This window comes from Electrona antarctica (assembly GCF_951216825.1).
Source record: "Electrona antarctica genome assembly, chromosome: 14".
Taxonomy (NCBI): domain Eukaryota; kingdom Metazoa; phylum Chordata; class Actinopteri; order Myctophiformes; family Myctophidae; genus Electrona; species Electrona antarctica.
Genome location: NC_136795.1, coordinates 8,400,679 through 8,422,855, shown reverse-complemented (window position 1 = coordinate 8,422,855; position 22,177 = coordinate 8,400,679). Strand labels below are relative to the sequence as shown.

At 44.1% G+C, this 22,177-nt stretch overlaps 1 protein-coding gene across 1 annotated transcript in view; it reads right to left on the bottom strand.

Annotated features, from left to right (window-relative positions):
* Nucleotides 1–22,177, bottom strand: part of grin2aa (glutamate receptor, ionotropic, N-methyl D-aspartate 2A, a) — a 292,852-nt gene that overhangs the window by 18,280 nt on the left and 252,395 nt on the right. Inside the window, exons 9-12 of the mRNA XM_079519794.1 lie at nucleotides 17,955–18,108; nucleotides 13,331–13,456; nucleotides 12,100–12,329; nucleotides 11,171–11,250 (exon numbers count right to left, since the gene is read on the bottom strand). Coding sequence (XP_079375920.1) covers nucleotides 11,171–11,250; nucleotides 12,100–12,329; nucleotides 13,331–13,456; nucleotides 17,955–18,108 — 590 coding nt within the window. The remainder of the gene's footprint in view (nucleotides 1–11,170; nucleotides 11,251–12,099; nucleotides 12,330–13,330; nucleotides 13,457–17,954; nucleotides 18,109–22,177) is intronic.

Below are 22,177 nucleotides of genomic sequence, written 5' to 3'. Positions count from 1 at the left end.
TCATGGCAGTGCTTAAGGGCCATCTACACCAAGAAGGAGAACTATAAATTCCATTTCAATAGAAGGAAGTTCTAAGTGGACGGCAGAGTCCACACCATGACTGCAAGGACAACCACAGTGGTATCTTTCACTTTCAGAGTGATTTGTTGAACGATGTACTTTATATATAGAATCACTGAAAGCAAATGAAATGCAATCTAGCAGGGCCAATTCAACACGTCACATTCAACACATCACTCACCACGTTTACAGGATGTTATCGTTCTTTAATGTGGATTCTCTCGTTAGATAGTTTTCCGTCTTTGGTGCGGACAGCCCTTTACACATGACCTCTGTATAGAGTAACCTTGTTCTTGATGGCGGCAACAAGCCCCATCTGTGCGTGCATAACTGCATACACACAATTACACACACAATTAATATGTACTATTGTTTACTTTGTCGTACTTTGTTTTTCCATTTGCACCGTATTTATCCAAATTGTAATAGTATATATATTTCAAAAGACACCTCATGTACTAAATGTGAACTTCCCCGTTATACCATTCCAACCAATTAGCAGTTGCAGTATTTTGCACCTTCATTGCTTCGCGGCTGTGTTTTGTACAACATCTCATTTGTAAACATAGTTAAGGTCTCCTGGAGGGGAACGGCATTGCGGTCCTCCACTGTAGGCCGCCGCAAATAAAGGCAGCCGCCAAATGACACAATTAGACCATTACATTGTACTTACAGCAGCGAGCGCTATGCACGGCGCCATTAGTGGGGCGGACGTCTTAATGGCATGGAAATGTATGCGCATCCCGTCGCTCCCTTTGGGTCAGCGCGTGGAATGAAATGTGAGCCGGATCATGGCATAGAAATCGCATCATTACAGTATCGTTTTATGTAATCCTCACATAATGTCCGTCTTGTAATGTTGCTGTAATGTTTGTTTCAGTACGTGCTGTACTGTAATCAGTATGATGATGTCACTGGGAAATGCGCGGCTGAATATAGAACACATGTATACACTCCCTGATCATCACATTTGCTCGTCTTCTGCTCACGTCTCCTTTTCACATTTTGAACACAGATTGTTTTTGTTCTCCCTTCTCTCCCTCAGTCATCATCACCTGATCTCCTCCCTCGATACCAGTCCGGGGACCCCCAGGGGTCCTTGAGAGAGTTCCAGGGGGTACCAGCTCTACATGATATAGTTTGGAACCAAATGGGCCCTTTATGGGTCTGTAACTGAGAGTGTACAAAAATAAAACATTGATTTTACGATATAAATTGGGGGGTCTCAGATAGAAATGCCATTAAATGGGGGGGTCCGTAGACTAATGCATGTAAAAACCGGGGGTCCTTGAAATGACACGGGTTGAGAATCACTGCTAGAGCCATGAAAATCTTCTCTTATGGGTCCCTGGCATATTTCAATATGGGGGGGGGGGGGGGGGGTCTGCGGGCTAATTAGTGTAAATTTGGGGGTCCTTGACATGAATCAAGTTAGGGAACCACTGCGCTATAACCCCTTGTACCATCCTCCTCTCTCTCTCTCTCTCTCTGGTCAATCCTCCCCCAGATATTGTCAGGTCGGTGGGCCTGTTTCACCTCTTCTTCCTCTCCGGCTCTGTCTCACTCGCTGTTTGTCACTCCTCCTCTCCTCTCCTCTCCTCTCTCTCTCCACTCCTCTCTCTCCTCTCCTCTCCTCTCTCCTCTCCCTCTCCTGGGTATAATTGTAGTGAGTTTCAAACAGGTCAGGGGGTATGAGGAGTGTGGAGTGCTCATCGCTGTAGGTACAACTCAGTATATGCCCAGAGCACTATATGGTAACGATCTGCCCCGGGGCACCACAAACAGACAGGCTCTATCAATTAGAGCCCCGCATTTCACAGGCTGTGCGTGCGCACCGTGTGTGTGTGCGTGTGTGTGTGTGTGTGTGTGTTGTGTGTGTGTGTGTGTGTGTGTCTGTCCAAGGTCCATTAGTCCTCAGATATGGAAGGCTTACCATACAAACTCCCTCGTGTCTGTGACTGTGACTGTGTGTGTGTGTGTGTGTGTGTGTGTGTTGTGTGTGTGTGTGTGTGTGTGTGTGTGTGTGTGGTGTGTGTGTGTGTGTGTGTGTGTGTGTGTGTGGTGTGTGTGTGGTGTGTGTGCGCATGTGCGTGCGTGCGATGGAGTGTGGCCAAGATACACAGCACATTGTGTACACACTACACAGTGTAATTATTAAATTGTGTGTCCATTGCTTGCCAGTGTACGTTAGAGTTCAACATCTGTACGATCATCTGTTTGTGTTTGTTTGTCTGCCATGGGTTCAATTGTTTATGTGTGTGTGTGTGTGTGTGTGTGTGTGTGTGTGTGTGTGTGTGTGTGTGTGTGTGTGTGTGTGTGCACGTGAGTAAGTGTTTACGTATGTGTGTCTGCTATATATGCTACCGCATGTAATCAGGTCAGGCTGAGGGATGTCAGCCGTGTGTGTATGTGTATGTGTGTGCGTGTGTGTGGTGTGGTGTTTTTTGGTGATGTCAGACATGTGTTTGCACGTCAGCACCGGCCTCTCGAGTTGATGGCCCCGGGGAGGAACCACACACGGTTCAAATTCAGAGTGCTCATTTAACCCAGCGAGGGATCCAAACGTACCCTAACCCACCCTTCTGCTCCTCTCGCTCTCCCCCTACCTCTCCCTCTCCCTCCACTCCATCCCTCATTCTCTGCTAACCTCTTCGTTTCCCCTAGGAGCCGCGTCTAAAAGGGTCAGAGGAACAACTTGAGACTAAATCAGTGGTTCTAAAAGGTGTAATTGCAAAGGACCCGGACCCCCATTATTATGGCTGTAATCCTGGGCGCTACTCTCCCTCTGCCAACCTGGGGAGGGGCCCCGAACTGTGCTCATGCTTCCTTCAATGCATGAGGACTCAGTGAGCAGGCCGCTTCTCATATCACCTGACGGGGGAGGTGAGGGGGGTTTCTCCGGTAGGACGTATAGCGCGTGGAAGGAACATGTTATTCCAACCAGGCTGACCCGAGGGAGGCAGCATATAGACCAGGATTACCGCATGTTTTTTCGTGAGGGTACCTACCTACCCTATAGGGACGCTGGGGGAACATAACTCTGAGAGTTACAGACCTGTGAGGGTCCATTTGGAAGTCCCCCGTCCCCCCAGGAACCCTGAGGGTTCCCCAACCACCACAGTATAAAGGGTCACAGCCTCAGGTTCAAATCCTTCAGAAAGTGCACGTCAGGAAATGAAAAGGTGAGTTCAACAGTTCCTGCACGTGTCTTGCCCTTGAGCAAAGCACAGTGGTTTAAATCCCCTGCCGTCTGCTGCAGGGATGAAAGTTAAAATGGTAAAATAGACCGGGAGGAAAGAAAATGGGCCGTTGGTTTAACCACTTGAGGTCCTTGAGGTGTCTCTATTCTGGGAGCTAACATTCAACAGAAATAGCAATATATAGCTATTTTAGAGTGAAACCAAAGGGACCTAGTATTGAGCCCTACAGTCATCTAAGTATAGGTTCTGAAAGTGTACAAGTGTATACTCATTTTACTGTGTGTAATTTATACAATCCTCAGTGTTAATTTACCCATAATGCAACCCAGAGAGTGTACAAATAGAAAGCAAACAAACCGATTCGGGTTCCATCTGTACACTCTCAGAGCTATATAAACTTGACACTGAGCATCTTTACTGTGTTACTGTGTGTATATATAGAGCTGAATGTGAGTATAACACTGAAATATCATCTGTACTCTGCCTGAACTATATAAAGTACGTCATTCTTGGGGAGGAGCGTGATGTGCCACTGCCTAGCGCCGTCTCTCCTGGGATGTATATATATATATATACTCCGTTTCTCCATTCCCTTCTCTCTCGTTTCAGTGTCGTTTCCTGCACAATGCCACCCCCCCCCCCCCCCCCCCACACACACACACACACACACATACACACACACACACACACACACACACACACATACAGATCCTTATCTTCCTCTTCATCACCAACTGTCACCTCTCTGCCATGTACCTCTTGCTGTCCAAACGCTCTGTTCTCCCTCGGTTCTCCTCCTCCATCGCCTCTCTCTCTCCTCTCTCTCTCTCTCTCTCTCTCTCTCTCTCTCTCTCTCTCTCTCTCTCCCTCCCCCCCCCCCCACCCTTCCTCTCTACTCGTCCACCTCCTTATTCTCTCTGTCCCCCGCCACCCTTTTTTTTCCTTATTATGCAAGTGTGGTTATATAAGAGCAGGGTCCCCTCGTGTGTGCCGTTGTGTATGTGCATGCGCGTGTATAAGGGGGGCTATGTGTGTGTGTGTGTGTGTGTGTGTGTGTGTGTGTGTGTGTGTGTGTGTGTGTGTGTGTGTGTGTGTGTGTGTGTGTGTGTGTGTGTGTGTGTGTATGTGTGTGTGTGTGTGTGTGTGTGTGGGGGGGGGGGGGGTATATAATGTGTGTGTCTGTCTATTACATCATCTGTATACTGCATTATGTGACTTAGCTGTCTATGCTGTAGTGTACAAGGAGATCTGAGCAAGAGGGAAACTGGAATAATTGTGTGCTACATGTACTGGGGAGTGTGTGTGTGTGTGTGTGTGTGTGTGTGTGTGTGTGTGTGTGTGTGTGTGTGTGTGTGTGTGTGTGTGTGTGTGTGTGTGTGTGTGTGTGTGTGTGTGTGTGCGTGTGGTGTGTAGTGTGTGTGTAGTGTGTGTGTGTCTGTAATCTTATGTGCTGGGATGATATGTACTGCATAACATTATGTACAGTTTGTTTCAATCTGTTGTACAGCCTCAGTCACACGGCAATGGCAATAACCGAAAATAACTTATTCTCCAATTGTGTCGCATTGTTAGCATTGAAAATATGTTAAATTTGACAAGTGAATAGCCTATAAATGGGGTCTGCTCGTCACTCTGCCTGCCTCTACTGTACATCTCGGTGTGGACAATACGGTGTACAGTAGGTCAGCCTGTCTCTCTCTCTCTGTACACTACTGTACACTCAGTGAAAGGTGACCGTGTCCTCCGACCAGCGGAAGGTCAGCGCTTGCAATCGTTCCAATGAGTGTCTAACCGAGTGACGTGCAGCGCGGGACGGGAGGACACACGTGGGAATAAGATGGACGTGTGTCGGGTGGACCTGAACACTTTACTCGAGTACTGTATACTCAAGTACAATTGTGAGGTGTTTGTACTTTGTACTTTACTTGAGTGTTTCCAATTTCCAATACTTCTACTCCACTATACATCTCAGAGGCAAAACCTTTAAATTTACTCCGCTATACAATTATTTGAAAACTTTAGTTGCTATATACTTTGGAGTTTTCATTTTGATTAGAAAACATACATTAACCACTTCAACCCTATATGCATTTCAGCCATTTGAAAATAGCAGATATACAAGCTCACAATGTGTGGCGATGCAACACATTGTGAGCTTGTATATCTGCTATTTTCAAAAGATTTTGTACACATTTTGAACTTGTGAAATGGGACATTCTGCAATATGAGTACTTTTACGTTTAGTACTCTAAGTACCTTTTGATGCCAATACTTTTATATACTTTTACTTGCATTTTGAATACGGACTTCTACTTGTATCAGAGTACATCTACAGTATTTGTACTTTTACTTAAGTAAAACATTTGAGTACTTTTTTTCCACTATAACCGAGCGACCGCACACCTCGCCTCTTGCCTGTTTCAGAACATTCATGCTAATCTCTACTGGGGGACAGCATGTTCTCCTCCCGTTATCTCTCATAGTCTCAGCTCCCCTGGGTGTCGTTATCCAGGAGTCTTCGCCATGAACCCCTTTTTTGCACCTGGCGTGTCAAACGCAGTGTCAATACAAGATGAACCGATCAGTCTCCAGAGAGGCTAAAAATGGCTGCCGTCTCTATGCCGATATGGCCGGCTGGCCTCCACCACGACATCCAGCCGCGGCAATTGCACTCTGAGAGTGCACAAATCCGGGTATCTGTTCGGCAGTGTTCATTTTGTTGACTAAGACTTACAGTAACACACTAAGGTTTTATTCAGAAGTGGTGTGTGTGGTGGTGTGTTATTCAAAAGACTAAGACTAAATATTCTCTGGCAAAATTCGGACAAAAATGAATGCTGTTGGGTTCCAGTTGTAGGCCTATAACCCTATACGCTCTCCGAGTTACATCTGGATACATTCAAAATAACACGAGCTCCGTTTTCAACCGTTAGAAGAAAAAAAAAACGAACAGAGGTTTTGGGATAAAGTGAACTCGCTGAAACACGTGCTCTGCTCCCGCGTGTTGTTGAGAATACAGAACAGCATGTCCTCCGGAGGCAGCAACATGGAGGCTGGATGTACAGTATAAGGACAGGTCCCAAGTGGACCACTCAAGAGCTGCTGTTTGACTGGCCTTTTCTTAATGCTAGACGGGGCCCGCCCAGGGGGGGACGCACGCAGCCGAGATGCTAGACGGGGCCCACCCAGGGGGGGACGCACGCAGCCGAGATGCTAGACGGGGCCCACCCAGGGGGGGACGCACGCAGCCGAGCGGTCCCTCCTGAACACCGGAAGCCTAATAAGATCTCCCCCCATGGCTAACTCTGTCTCTGCTTCTTTATGGGCGCTCTGTGTTTGGTTTATATGATCCATGGTGGAAGCATGCAGGGTTTTGGGGGCCCAGAAGATAGATTTCTGATCGATTACTAATACTATACAATATACATCATGAAACCAGTGTTGTTTTAGCAAATTTTGATTTTAGTTTTAGTCATATTAGTCTCTTGAATAGTTTTCATTTAGTTTTAGTCACATTTTAGTCACCTGGAATGTTTCAGTCTAGTTTTAGTCGACTAAATCTACAGTTGATTTAGTCGACTAAAATGTATTTTGGCGGTGCCTTGATGTTGTCGTATTACCGATTTTACACTTGCTGAAAATAGCCGATCTACAAGCTCAATCTTGATCCAGGAGGAGTTGTAAATGCAACCAAGTGTAAAATGACTTATACTGGATCTCTTGTCCACTAGTCCCTTCCTAACATTTTAGTCTAGTTTTTAGCTGTTGATGAAATTGTAAATACATTAACGTTTCAGTCATCATAGCTTAGTTTTCATTTAGTTTCCATTTAGTTTTCGTCAGTGAAAAAAGGCAGTCGACTGACATTTGCACCGAGTGGCGCGCTACGATCTTGTAGGTCTGCTATTTTTAAAAAATCGTGAAAATGTGCCTCAAATCTTTGAATGTAGGTATATTCTTTCAGAGTGAACGTTTTTAACTAAAATCTTTGCTTCTGCATGAGAGGTTCCTGGAACAACATATTTTCAGATGGGAGGGCTGAGGCATATTACATATCATGTTTGGGGTCCTTGACATGAAATATTGAGCACCACTGATAGAGAAACATGAGATTTTTCAGAAGACATTTTTTAAATTTCGACGTCAGGCATAAATTGCTTAAATAAAGTAAGTCTCTTGTGGAGCTCTAGAGACAAGAGTGCGGATGTTTCTTCCTCCTCTTTGATGTTTTGCCATCCAGACAGGGGACAGTTCTGCTTTTTGTTTTAAAGTGGGAATAACTATAAAAAAAAAGTTATTTAAAAAAAGCTGCTTTCTGCACGTCCCCAGAAGAAAAGCAGCTTTAAGTATTTATGCACTACATTATGTGGAACAAACCCAGAAAATACTTTAAAATCAATGCTAAACACTTCTGTCATGCCCTTCACTGGGGTTTTTAATCATTTGCAATGTAATTGGTATTACTTTTTTTTTCTGTGCTATTTTTACTTTTCCTTTTGTGTTGCTTAAAGGTATATTCAGTGATTTTACTTAATTCAAATATCACTTGTATCACTGGATAATCGTCCCTACTATAGAGTGTGCTGACCATATAAGGAGTTCCTCCCTGTCCCCAGTGAGCCCCTGGGGTCAAAAAACCCTAGTTTCAGTTTTGGTGGCGGGTGGCAAAGCCTTCTTCCAATCAGGATGAGAGGCCTTCCTCCAATCATGATCGAGTGGGGGCGGGCTTTGTGCACATGCTGTTGGCCTGTTGCACTTCCCCCCACTGTAGAGCGTGCATGTGCACATTTTGTTACCGGGGCGGACTGGGTGGTTTTCCAAATCACTCAAATCACTGAATGCTCTTTTAATGTTTTACGTGAAGCCGTTTGAGAAATGCCTCGTTCCACATGCTTTGGCCTTGCTTGACCTACAGTACAACCTCCTCTGGTAACAGTGGAGTGACAGCTGGGTAGAGGAATGTTCAAGAGTTCCACTTTATGGAATGCAAAGTGGCAGCCGGAGACATCTTGACCTTTGTGCTGTTTAGCATCTGAGCTGAGAGGGCTTTTATTGCATTATGGCTCTGACACTGATGCGCCGGGCTGCAAACTCAAAGTGAAGCAACCCTTTAAACCACACAAGACACACAAGAGTGACAGGAGCCATTAAAGGAGCATTCAGTGATTTGGGTGATTTGGAAAAAAAAACAGTCCACCCGGTAACAAGATGTGCACATGCACACGCTCTACAGTGGGGGAAGTACAACAGACCAACAGCACGTGCACCAATGCCCGCCCCACTCGATAATGATTGGAGGAAGGCCCCTCTCATCCTGATTGGATGAAGGCTTTGCCACCCAAAGCCCAAACCGAAACTAGGGTTTTTTTACCCCAGGGGCTCACTGGGGACAGGGAGGAACTCCTTATATGGTCAGCACACTTTATAGTAGGGAGGATTATCCAAAAAATAAGAACAAATAAGTGATATTTGAATTAAGTGAAATCACTGAATATACCTTTAACAAAATACACTTACAGCCTCTATTCTTAGTCAAACCCGAGTTGCACTTATTTCTCGTCTCCAACACCAAATCTCTAGATCAAAAATAGCAACGCATTGCGACACGAGGTGTTAATTGAGAGCTTGTAGAGTGGCTATTGATGGCAAACGTTCCCCGTAGAAGAAGGATGGCTATACCAAACTCCAGAGACTCCAGCTTAATGGCATGACACTCAGTCAGTGGTGGAAGAAGTACTCTTGTTTTTACTTAAGTAAAAATAGCAAAACCACAACCTAAAACGACTCTTGTTACTAGTCAACGTTCTGTATTAACCCTCGAGTAAAAGTACAATAAGTTTTGCCATGAAAGTATACCAAAGATGTCAGATCTGGAAGCTCACAACACGGCAACAGTGTGCTATTTTCGAAGTAAGCACAGTTTTCAAAAAAAGTTTAGAGAGTAAAAAGTACAATATTAGCCTCTGAGATGAGCAGTGTTAATTTTGTTGACTATACAGGTAAGATTAAGAATAAAGACTACGTCGACTAAGGTTTTTCAGAAGACTAAATAGGACTAAGCCTAGCCTAAATGGTGTGTTATTCAAAAGACTAAGACTAAATCAAAATATTGTGAAAGTATGAAGAAATGACTAAATGGAAATGCTCAAGTAAAGAAAAAGTAAGCCTACATCAAAATAGTACTTAGGTACAGTACTTGAGTAGATGGACTTAGTTACTTTTACACCACTGAATTTCATTTAATTTTGCTCCCATTACACAGCTGTTGTCAAAGAGGGACTCCTCGGTGATTAGTTAATAATTGACTAGCTAATATCAGGCTGTTCAACTTCAAATAATAATTTGACATTGAGCCTGAATTTCCATGTTCTTTCTCTTCCTTATTCTCCTGGCAGTCTTTTCAAATCGGCTTCAATAGGAACATCAATTCTCTCCGCTGCTGCGATTGTCGTTTTGAACTGACTCACTTATACTTCCATCATCACATTCAAAGGACACTGATTGCTCCTGTTAGACTTCTGAGTAAAAGGAGTGATCGCAGCATAGAGCGTTTGGGGGCGACAAGCGATTCAGGGCCTGCAGCCGGGCAACAGGTGGCTCCGTTTGTGTCTCAGATCTACTTGTTTGTCAAGTGTACAGCCCAAATCCCCGGTTATCCATTCACATAGCTACTACATCTTGTATCTGTACTGGGAACTTCAATGCCATATGTGCAAAAAAGGGGTCTCTGTCTGTCCCTCAGTGTGAAATAATATCTCTTATCTTTGAGGTCTATATCCACAGCAGACATCGTTTTTGTACTGACGAGGTGTCAATATTATTGCAGACTAAACATCAATACAGGGTGTCTCAACGGGGCATTTATTGAGATGTTTAGTTTGGGGTTTGGCCAGTCGGTGTCTCCGTATGAAATCTGAGAGTAATTGTTTGGCTAGCGTAGTGTCCTGCATCGGTAAGCAAATTGATGTCAAAGAATATTTAGGGGAAAGGGAGCATATACGGAAAGGGATTATTTACTGCATGGGGGATTACTTGTATGCATGCACCCAGCAGATGGCTGCTCCGCTGAGCGCATGGGGGAGCTGTTAGGGGTTAAGTGTCACTTCGGCACACAGACTGGGCGAGCTGAGGGTCAAGCCAGTGACCTTGCGATTCCCCAGGTGGACTGTTTATACCCACTCAGCTACGGCATCTGTCACTATACACTGCTCTCGCTCTCTCTCTCTCTCTCTCTCTCTCTCTCTCTCTCTCTCTCTCTCTCTCTCTCTCTCTCTCTCTCTCTCTCTCTCTCTCTCTCTCTCTCTCTCTCTCTCTCTCTCTCTCTCTCTCTCCTTCCCAATCTTCCTCCTGTCTCTGTAAACACCTTTAGTTAATCTCATTTCTTTCACCCTTTCCTCTCTTCCCACCAGCATCCATCCATCCATCCATCCATCCATCCATCCATCCATCCATCCATCCATCCATCCATCCACCCTTCCCGCTCTTAACTCGTTTCTCAGAACAACATGCTCTCTCTCTCTCTCTCTCTCTCTATCCGTGTCTTCCTTCCTGTCCTTGTACCTCCTTCTTTCCTTGGCGCTCGCCATCTGTTCTCCTTCGTCCTCACCGCCACCTCTCTTCTGCCTTTCATCCTAACTTTTGCACCTCCCCTCGCCCTTTTCTGCTTTCCTCTCACCGTGTGTGTGTGCGTGTGCGTGCGTGTGTGTGTGTGTGTGCGCGCGTGCGTGGGTGCGTGTGTGTGCGTGTCTGTGTGCACGCGTTGTCGCGACCAACACCATCCGCAGTGGAAGCATTATGTACACTGCGGGTCCCACTCGGGCCCTCACACGGGGGCCTTTTGAAAACAAGAAAACAGGGAGAGAAAGCGTTGAAGGGCCCAGCTCTCACAGCGTCCTTGTGGCCCTCATCACCGTCGGCCGTGGAAACTGGAGTCTCTCGGGGAAACCCCGCCCGCCGCCATGGGCCTGGGTTCAACTCCACTGTCATGTCTCTAGTCGCGCAATGTCAAACATTGAGCACAACTCAAAGCAAAGGGACAGCTGAGAGAGAGAGCATGGGTTAGAATGGACATGGGACAGAGAGATAGAAATAAGAGAGGTAGATAGATAGACAGATAGATAGACGGACATAGATAGATGGCATATATTCATAAACAACACATGCACGTGCAAAATGGTATATGGAATCACTGACGTCGATAATATCAGTCCGCCTACATGCGCTCCAGGGAAAAGATCGGAAAATTCTCCAACACTTTGCTCAGGAATCCTGCGTCACAGAAACGTACCGCAGCTTCCCAAAGTCCTTTTCCGACTTGGAAACTTGTCGTTTCCAATCATTCCCAGAGAGTATGTGTGGCAGTACTGTACATAAAACAACAACGAACGGACTGGCACACTGATGGTACTATAGGTCTTAAAAGCAGACTGTAAAGTGAAAACCGACCGGCAACATCTAAACCATATAATAAATCCACATGTAAATAAATACAATTTAAATAAGCCACTCCAGCGATGGTGTTTGTCTGTGTGTGTGGACAAAGTATCTGCCAGAGCTATACTGTATTGCTACACTGCATAAGATGGCGGAAAGTAGCATACAGTCAAGTTCATATCATAGGCATGTGTACATTCGGTTTCAGGGAGAGTTAAGCCTGTGCTAAGATCAAACTTATCAAATGTACAGCAGCAGAGTAACACCATACAAGCCTTAAACTAAACGGCACTAAAGCACCAGAGCGACTGTAACCGACTGACAAACTATAGTGTGATCCCAAGTCCGTCGTTCACCACTCAAAATCAAACAAGCCGACCACCTCCCCCTTTGAGTTTCTCGTTACCTTGTTGTCGGACAAGCCGGTGACCTGGTCGACAAACTCCTCCTGGATCATGAAGGCGGCCAGGTTGGCCGTGTAGGAGGCCAGGAAGATGACGGCGAAGAAGGCCCACACCGACACAATGAACTTACTGGTGGTTCCTTTAGGGTTCTGCACAGGCACAGAGTTGTTGAAGACCAGGCCCCACAGCAGCCACACGGCTTTGCCCATAGTGAATGAAGGGCCGTGGGGGTCTAGGAGGGAGGGAGGGGCAGCAAAAAGGTTAGGATAGCAGGTACGGACAGAGTATTAGGAGGGAGAAAGGAATGAATTGAATGAGCAAGGTGTTCTTTGATGCTACTATTGCCACAAGACGCGTGATGCGATTAGCACGACGTTCCATTAGACGACTTACAATTTAGGCATTTAGGCACTCTTGTCTAGAGCAACTTACAAACGGCAAGATCAGAGTGAATAGCATGTATCCTAACAGCTTGCACAGAGTAACAGAGTGTAAGTGAATAGAGTGCCAATAGAATAATTAAGTCCTAAGTAACTAGTAAATAAACATCTAACACTGCATCTGTCTAAATAGCAATATCTAAATTATTTTGCATCTGGTTATGAGATTTCCATGTCAGATGTTTGTGTGGCAGCGGTGGCCGAACGGATAGCGGCGCGGTCTTGATACCTTGATACCTTGATTCCTAGTTCGAATCAGCCGTCCGACACGTTAAAATTACCACCGCTGAAGTGCCCTTGAACAAGGCATTGAACCACTACGATGAAATGTGTTCTATGAGCAGGGCCTGGCTGGAAACAAGTTCTTGAGCTTAGCCCAGATACCCTGGGTAAATATAGATTTAATTTCATTTCATTTCAGATATGCCAAAGAGACTGATGAACTTGAAGAAGGAAATATAAATATAAATGTTGCATAGCAACTGCCTTTTTTTGGTGCAGGGGCCTAAATGTAATTTCAATGAAAATATTGATGTTGTAAAATAGTGCTTAAGGGATTGATTTGGCTCTTGTGTTTACTGTATAATGTTCACAGTGGCCTGGACTGAGTTATTGTTTTATGAAATGGCTACCAATATCTGGTAGCCATGAAATTTTCATAAGGCAGTCCAGGCCACTGCTAAGGGTGTGTGTGTGTGTGTGTGTGTGTGTGTGTGTGTGTGTGTGTGTGTGTGTGTGTGTGTGTGTGTGTGTGTGTGTGTGTGTGTGTGTGTGTGTGTGTGTGTGTTCTTACCTCTGCCCTGTGCAAGGTTTCTGTTGAAGCCTAGAGGACTGATATACTCAAACATGAAGACAGCCATTGCAGTGACCAGCAGCAACATTACAAACATCATCACCCACACTGATGCACTGAAAGGCTCTGTGAGACAAAGAGACAGAGACATAGAGAGAGAGAGACAGAGACAGAGACAGAGACAGAGGGAGGAAAGACAGAAGACAGAGGGACAAAGATGGGGAAGATTGTAAATTCAAAGACCAATCACTACTTGTCTGTTCACAGCTTTGACCATAATTTACAGACCATGTTAAAACACCCCGAGCGGCAAGGACGGAGTTCTCCGTTCTATCAATTAGTAACGCCCAGCGCTCAGGACGGAGATTAATAAAAGGACGGAGATTTATTGATATCAAAGCCGATCACATTGCCCCACCCCATTTTAGCCGATGAGACCGAAAATCTTAAAACATAAATCAATCCGTCCAATTCTAAGCAAATCGCGGTCCCGTCGCTAGTCGCATTAGAATTTATCATACCTCCCGTTGTTGTCAATCGCCTCGGCAGTGTTTTGGCTACATCTAGCTACATCAGCTACTTCCCAAAATGGCACGGAGCCACCTTGAAATAAGTCCCGAAGAAACAAATCGCTAGGCGTCCTGATTTAATGGTTACAAATACCCCCGGGCGTTTGGTGTGTTAATTACTTTCAGGTTTGTTTACATTTAATCTCAGAAGCTATTATTAACATTTCTGAAATGATACCTGAATTATTGAGTCAATTCAGTCAAACACAATTGTACGGTTAATAGGTCACAGATGTTGCTGCTCATAAATCAATATTTCTCCAGGACCTATTGTCGGCTAGACTTCAAATCAATCTGTGGTTTAAACTCCATTAAAATGATAATGACAAAAACAAACTGCACAGTTATATTTAGGTGTTGGATTGCCTATCTTAAGGTTTCAAGTCCCTGCAAGTAGATTTTCCCAGCATACTGAAATTGAGTGAATCCAATGGATTCCTCTATACTATAGAGTCTATAGCAGTGGTTCTCAAAGTGGGGTCCAGGGACCCTGATGGTTCCTTGAGGGGGTCCAATGGGGGTTAAATGGACATGGACAGTACGTTTTAACAGCGGGCGAGCATCGGCCAACACATCGCCCAAGTTTAGAACCACATGCTCTATAATCACTGCTCAAATGAACCATGGTCATGTTTGGGAAATGGTCTCTAGTAACGTTGTGGTCAGAGCTAAACAGTCCTTTTAACACCAATTAGCTAGCCTCAGAAACCCAGACGTTTTTATTTCCAGGGAGGAAAAAAAAAGTCTGGGGCCGAGTCCCTTTCAATTCGGCATACAGTAGCGCAAACGTCACTCACTCTCTGCTGATTTCTGATCGTCTGCACCTTTGTTAAATTGACGCATGCACGCACAAACACACACTCCTCTCTCTCTCTGTCGCTCTAATTAATTAGTCTCATGTCCAGCAGCTGTGCCTAGTTTCTCCCGGCGGATCCTGCCAGGAGCTCCCTATGCCATAAAAAGCATATAGGTGAGTTCCAGTCTACCAATTAGCAGACATTAGCAAGAATACAGAGTGAAAGGTTGATCTTCCGTTTAAGCGAACAAGTAAACTAACAAAGTAAGCACATTAGTAAACTGGACTGTATAAATCTCTTCACCACAAATAGCCAATCTACAAGCTTACGACGTGACGCATTATGGTGCGTTGTGACACATTGTAGCGCGTTGTGAGCTTGGCTATTTTTGGCTTAAGTCCCCCCCAGAATATGGAGGGTTCAAGTGATTAATTTCCATTCTCAGTTACTCCCATTCTCTCCATGAGTGAATAAACAAATACTGTAGTTTGCACACACACGTCAAGAAAGAGTACAGTACAGTATACCGCTCGCGCAAGCAGTGCCCGCACACACACACACGCACACGCACACACACACACACACACACACACACACACACACACACACACACACACACACAATGTTTGACAGGGTGAGTAGGCGTACAGAAGCCATGGTGTCAGCACTCCTGTCCTCCCTCTGTGCTCACAGTGCTCCTGCAAAGATTAAACCCTGCTTTAATGTATGGGAGAGCACTGCTGGCTCAGAGCCATGGCATGTGTGCATGGGCGTGCGTGCGTGTATGTGTGTGCGTGCGTGCGTGCGTGCGTGCGTGCGTGCGTGCGTGCGTGCGTGCGTGCGTGCGTGCGTTGGCAACCAGCCATTGCGGGGTTCTCTGTGCTAAGTCCTTATAATTACGGCTCTTACAGTAATAACTGCATGCTACATATATGGCACTGTGTGTGTGTGTGTGTGTGTGTGTGTGTGTGTGTGTGTGTGTGTGTGTGTGTGTGTGTGTGTGTGTGTGTGTGTGTGTGTGTGTGTGTGTGTGTGTGCACCCACAAATTTATATATTACATACATTGTACGCCGTTCATATGCGTGTGCACACGCTCTCATTTGCTCTCACATGATTACGACTGATTAGTCATAATAATGATAATATAACAATACTGTATGTGTATAAGATATGTGTTTATTCAGGCTACTGGCCACTAGAGTCTCCAGTGAGGGAAAAAAAAAGTAGTCGTGCCAAGTATACAAACAGTATAGGGGCCAAGTACACTGTAAAATGCTGAGTGTTAATGTAACAAGAATGTACAGATGTAACCAAATAGACCCATGGGGCTGATGCTGAGTGGAGCCAAACCCCCTCCCAAAGTATTGATAGCTGTGTAACAGAATTAGGTTTCATGTCTCCTCTGTTTGACATGGGGCTGTGGGAATACACGCACGCATGCGCACACGCACGCGCACCCACGCACGCACACACATACGCACGCACACACACACACTTACACATAGCATTTTCTCCTGAAGGGAAGCAGCTGTCCTCTGTTATAATTGTAATTTTAATAGACGTTATTAAATAATTTGCCTTATTTGCATTACAAGACATTTTGCCATTTCATATCTCATTTCTTATTGTGTCTTCAAATTGGTGAAACAGCGCCCCCTCTGTACTGCAATGTGTAGTAAATGTGTCTGGTGAAAGTATGTAGAGAGAGAGCCAGGCTAATTTGGTCTCCTTTAACCACTTAAATATACTTTGTTAACCCATTCTAGACGGGAACCCCTTTTGGTATTTTAAGCATTATGTTACACTTGAGCTATTGAAAAATAGCAGATCTACAAGCTGTTGCCTTAGCAGATCTACAAGCAGATCTACAAGCTCATAGCGCGGCACTGAGCTTGTATCTGCTATTTTTGAATAATCATGAAAATGTGGCGCAAATCTTTGAATATATTCTTTTAGAGCGAATGTTTTTAACTCAAAGCTTTGCTTCCGAGAGGTTCCTGGAATAACATATTTTCAGATGGGGGTCCGCGGCCAATTACATACAGTATAATTTTTGGGGTCCTTGACATGAAATATCGAGCACCACTGACATAGAAACAGGGTTTCCAGAAAACTTTTAGGATTTAGAAGACATTGTTTTAATTTCGACGTTAAGTACCCTATTGGCCTATACTTGGTCCCCTGCTTTTTTGCTTCTATGCAGAATCTCTTCACCAAAAATTGCCAATCTTTAAGCTCACAATTTTGTGAGCTTGTACAGTATATATAATATTTGTTCACCTATATAACAATATAACATGTTCACCTCCCATTACACGCCCAGATTTGGAGGCGATCGAAAGAAACAGATTGAGTGGGCGCGGGTGCGTGCACAGTTAAAAGATGGCGCGCTCCATTGCTGTTGACAATATCACCTATAGCAACATAGGTGATATAGATCTATGTTATTGGTGGGCAGTGTGTTAACCCATTTTGGGCGGGGACCCCTTTTGGTGTTAGCATTATGTTATGCTTTAGCTATTGAAAAATAGCAGATCTACAAGCTATGAGCTTGTAGGTCTGCTATTTTTGAAAAATCGAAGAACGACTGACATAGAAACATAGCTTTTTCAGAAAACTGTCAGGATGTAGAAGACATTTTTAGAATCTGATCTCAGGTCAAAATGTCAAAGGTCAAAAGGCCAAAAAACTAGCAAGTGGTGTCATGCTCTGGCTTCACACCGAGCAGATTGACCACTTGCTGTCGCAATGGAAGGTTGTGCTCACTGCTTGGCCCCAGTATTACTGCTTGCAGCTAAATGTATTGTGTTTTGCATTGATGCACAATACAATAATTAACGTTAATAAAACTATGTGGCCTTAAAGCATTATTGCGTTCATTTGGACACTCTTAGTTTTACTGTTATTAATATAGATTAAGCTACTCAGCACCACAAAGTGGCCTAATTAAAATCAGCCCCGACTTTACAATCCAATAATGTGATTTTGAAAAGAGCCATTCTGCACGAGTACATTTTATATTTGGTACTTTACTTTTATACCAATACTTTTGTACATAGTTTGAATCCAGGACTTTTACTTCTAACAGAGTATTTTTACATTTCACGCACGCACACACGCACGCGCACACGCACACACACACACACACACACACACACACACACACACACACACACACACACACACCAACCCTCTCTCTCACAGACAACAAGTTAGCAACCAATCACGAGGTGGCGGCCGGAGGCGGGGATGCTTACCGAGGAAAGCAGACGGGGAGACGGTGCCATTGCTACGGGCAACCATGACACTGATCCCGGTTTCCACGAACGGGACGGAGAAATCGATGACCTCAGAACGCTCCTCATTGATCGTCAGAGACCCGACGGCCATGACAGCCTTCTTATAGACCACCTGCATAAGACAGAGGATGGGTGGATGGATGGATGGATGGATGGATGGATGGATGGATGGATGGGTGGATGGATGGATGGATGGATGGGTGGGTGGGTGGGTGGGTGGGTGGATGGGTGGATGGATGGATGGGTGGGTGGATGGGTGGATGGATGGATGGATGGATGGATGGATGGGTGGATGGATGGATGGATGGATGGGTGGGTGGATGGATGGATGGATGGATGGATGGGTGGGTGGATGGATGGATGGGTGGGTGGGTGGGTGGATGGGTGGATGGATGGATGGGTGGGTGGGTGGATGGATGGATGGATGGATGGATGGATGGATGGATGGGTGGAAGGATGGATGGATGGATGGATGGATGGATGGATGGATGGATGGGTGGGTGGGTGGGTGGGTGGGTGGATCGATGGATGGATGGATGGATGGATGGGTGGGTGGGTGGGTGGGTGGATGGGTGGATGGATGGATGGATGGATGGATGGATGGATGGATGGATGGATGGATGGATGGGTGGAAGGATGGATGGGTGGATGGATGGATGGATGGATGGATAAACCGATTAGTTAGGTGTCAGTACCCATTGGCATTCAGCCAGATGACGATGACAGTCAAAGGCAGTCAAAACAGGAGAAAACAAAAATCAATGTACTCCATTTAGTCATGAAAAACAGCACGTTGACTCAGCTGCCTGCGACTACAAAATAGTTATGATCGCACCGCTTCACAGCACCAGTACTAGGTTGCAGACAGACACTTCAAACACAGCGCTGTTAACTGGGACTCACAGAGAAGTCTCAGAGAAGTTATTTCAATGTTGTTGTTTTTTTGTTTGTTTTTTTCTGTCAGAACTGATCTTCATTACAAAAAAATACAAAGAACCCCTTTGTTAAGAACACGATTGAAGTCTGGTTTAAAGCACAAAAGGACTTCGCAGGAAATATGATATTCAAATCATTTTTTTTAAGTACCTACAGATAAGAAGTTTTATTTCGAAAGTACCCAAGATAACTCAATCCAGCTGCCATCTCTATCAGTATTAGAAAAGATTATTGTAAGTTATTCTGATGGTCGTGGTCAAGTATCTCTGGTTCATGATATGTTTGTGAGGTTGTCTGGGGAATCCTCTGAGTGTAGAAGATTGGCCTGGTGTAACGATCTAAATGTAGAAATAAGTGTTGAACATTGGGAGAGGGCTTGCTACAAAGCCCAAACACAGACGATCAATACCAGTTGATGAGAACGTATATTACTCCTTCTCTACTCAATCGTTTTGATCCTAATATACCAGACCAATGTGTAAAGTGCAACGTGGAGAAGGGTACATTATTTCACTGTTTATGGCAATGCCCAGAGATCATGAAGTTTTGGAAAGAAGTACTTGGTATATTATCTCAGATAATCTCAGAGGATATTCCTATTTGTCCACAACTGTGTATCTTGGGTATATTTCCTAATAACTTCAAAATTAATAGTAAAAAGAAGAGTATGATTACTCTCTTCTACAGGCTAAACATACAATTGCACTCTTTTGGAAAAACCCAGACAAACCAGACATCTAGCAATGGTACAAAGAATTGTCAAATTGTCTTGCACTAGAAAAATTGACTTTAGCCATTAAATCTGAAAAAGGGAAATCTGATGACTTTCAAGAAATATGGGGACAGTTCATGCATTTTATGAACAGCAATCCATTAGGACCTGTATTAGATAATCCACAGTAATGTGTGGAGGAAAATGGGGACCATATCTGTTTTATTTGTTTTTGTTTTTGATTGTTGAGTTGTGTTTGTTATGATTGCATTTTTTATTTATTTGTTGTCATTGTATTTGTATTGTATTTGTGTATCTGTTATGTTTGTTTTTTATGGAAATTTTATTAACAAGAGAGCTATAACTGTAATGTTTTATATAATTGAAAAAGAATGTCAATACATATATTGTTTAAAAAAAAACTGATCTTCTATACATCCACTGATTTGTAGCCTTTAAGGACATACTGATTAAAAAAATTGTCAACAGACCATATGGTCTGTTGACCATATATATTTGATGTGGAACAATATAAGAATAAAGGGAAAAAAAAGAAAAAGTAAAAAAAAAGAAATAAAATGGCAGCAACCAAACTTGATCAGTAATTTTGTGCATTATTGATAGAATGTTCATTCATTGAGTCAGTCAGTCAGTCAGTCAGTCAGTCAGTCAGTCAGTCAGTCAGTCAGTCAGTCAGTCAGTCAGTCAGTCAGTCAGTCAGTCAGTCAGTCAGTCAGTCAGTCAGTCAGTCAGTCATTCATTCAGTCAGTCAGTCAGTCAGTCAGTCAGTCAGTCAGTCAGTCAGTCAGTCAGTCAGTCATTCAGTCAGTCAGTCATTCATTCATTCATTCATTCATTCTCGAAAGACATTGAGGTTGCCCTCATTTGCAATGTCGTCGAGATGTATGGTAGTGGTACTGTATGTGGTTTCAAGAAAAAGAGCAATATCCACATGCACATTACATAACTTATCCTTTGTCAGCCTATTTTGTCTGGTCTTCCATTCAGCAAAGAAGAAGAAAGTCTACATAATTATCATGGATCCGGCTGGATGCCGGAGGGATATAGATATGTGTAAATTATGATGAACTGTATGTGTGTATATTGTGTGTACCATCATGTTTAACACAGTGACAGTACCTACACCCACTTCATGAGTTTACACCATTGCTCACTTTGAGTATGCCAATGAATAGGAAAACTGTACAGGGTTTAACCTAAAATGATTTATTCTGGTATTTCTCCTGTGATGTAAGGCGTCGCCATACAGTACAGTATATTGCTAATAGTGTAGGCCCACATGTAAACATGAGCTAGTGATTGATTCTTTTGTGTGTGTGTGTGTGTGTGTGTAACGATACATTTTGAGGAAGTGACCAAATTAACCACGAACGAACCCCAACACTAACAGGAGCACATTCGTGTACGGTCCAAAGTGATGCAAGCCTTAAGGAAGATCGGAGCTGTACTCAATGTAGTCTGATACATTTGCGAAAGCAGACACACAAGAAGCACTCTCTGCATATATACAGTGAGTAGATCATCAAAAAACTGAAGATTAGCGTCGCTTTTTAAGATAGCCACAGCCAACAGTATAGGTGTTGTTAGGTAACGGTAGGTAATGCCACTCAGCTGTAGCTAGCTTTACCAAGTTAGACACTAGCTTGAAGCCCTTTGTAAAGTTAGTGTGTTTTTAATTTGAAATAACATATTTGACACGTATTGTCTATTTGACTCCTCCTGTCTACATGTTGAAGTGTCCTTGAGCACGACACTGAACCCCAAATTGCTCCCGATGTGCTGGTTGGTACCTTGCATGGCTTCCGCCGCCATCGGTGTATGAATGTGTGTGTGAATGGGTGAATGTAATGCACAATCTATGTAAAGCGCCTTGGATAAAGGCGCTATATACCATTTACCATTGACAACGTATTGACACTCAGCAGTGTGGGCAGCACAGCAGGCTCGGTGCCACGCGGGTTCCGTTGCAAAATCTGCCCCCTCAGTTTTAGGTGCATCATGTACATTATTGTTCTACTATATAAAAATGAGATGTGCCCCCCTCGCCATTTTCAACCTCTCATCCTGGAGCTGAGCCTGCAGCACAGGCAGCCAATGAGAATCTCTTTTAACACATAATTATACACATAACGTTATGTGATTTGCACAATATGATTGTTTGATCCTGATAAAAGCAGCTGTAGATGTATAAAACAGGGCTTCTCAAAGTGGGTGCCTTGACGCTATCCATGGGGTGCCTCGATCATAATACTTTGATAATATTTGGATTGTATCAATGTCACTTCCGTTAACCACTCATTTAGGACGGGAACCCTATTTTTGGGGTTTTGGTGGTTGTTGCTATGTACACTATATATAGCCTTAATGTTTTTGTCATTTGGTCTAAAAGGTTAACTTGACGGTACGCGTTGTGAGCTTGTAGATCTGTTATTTTTAGTGAATGTTCCCCCCCAGAATAGGAATGCTGGGTTTTAACTGGTTACACGTGTCACATTATTAACAGTATAAAAGT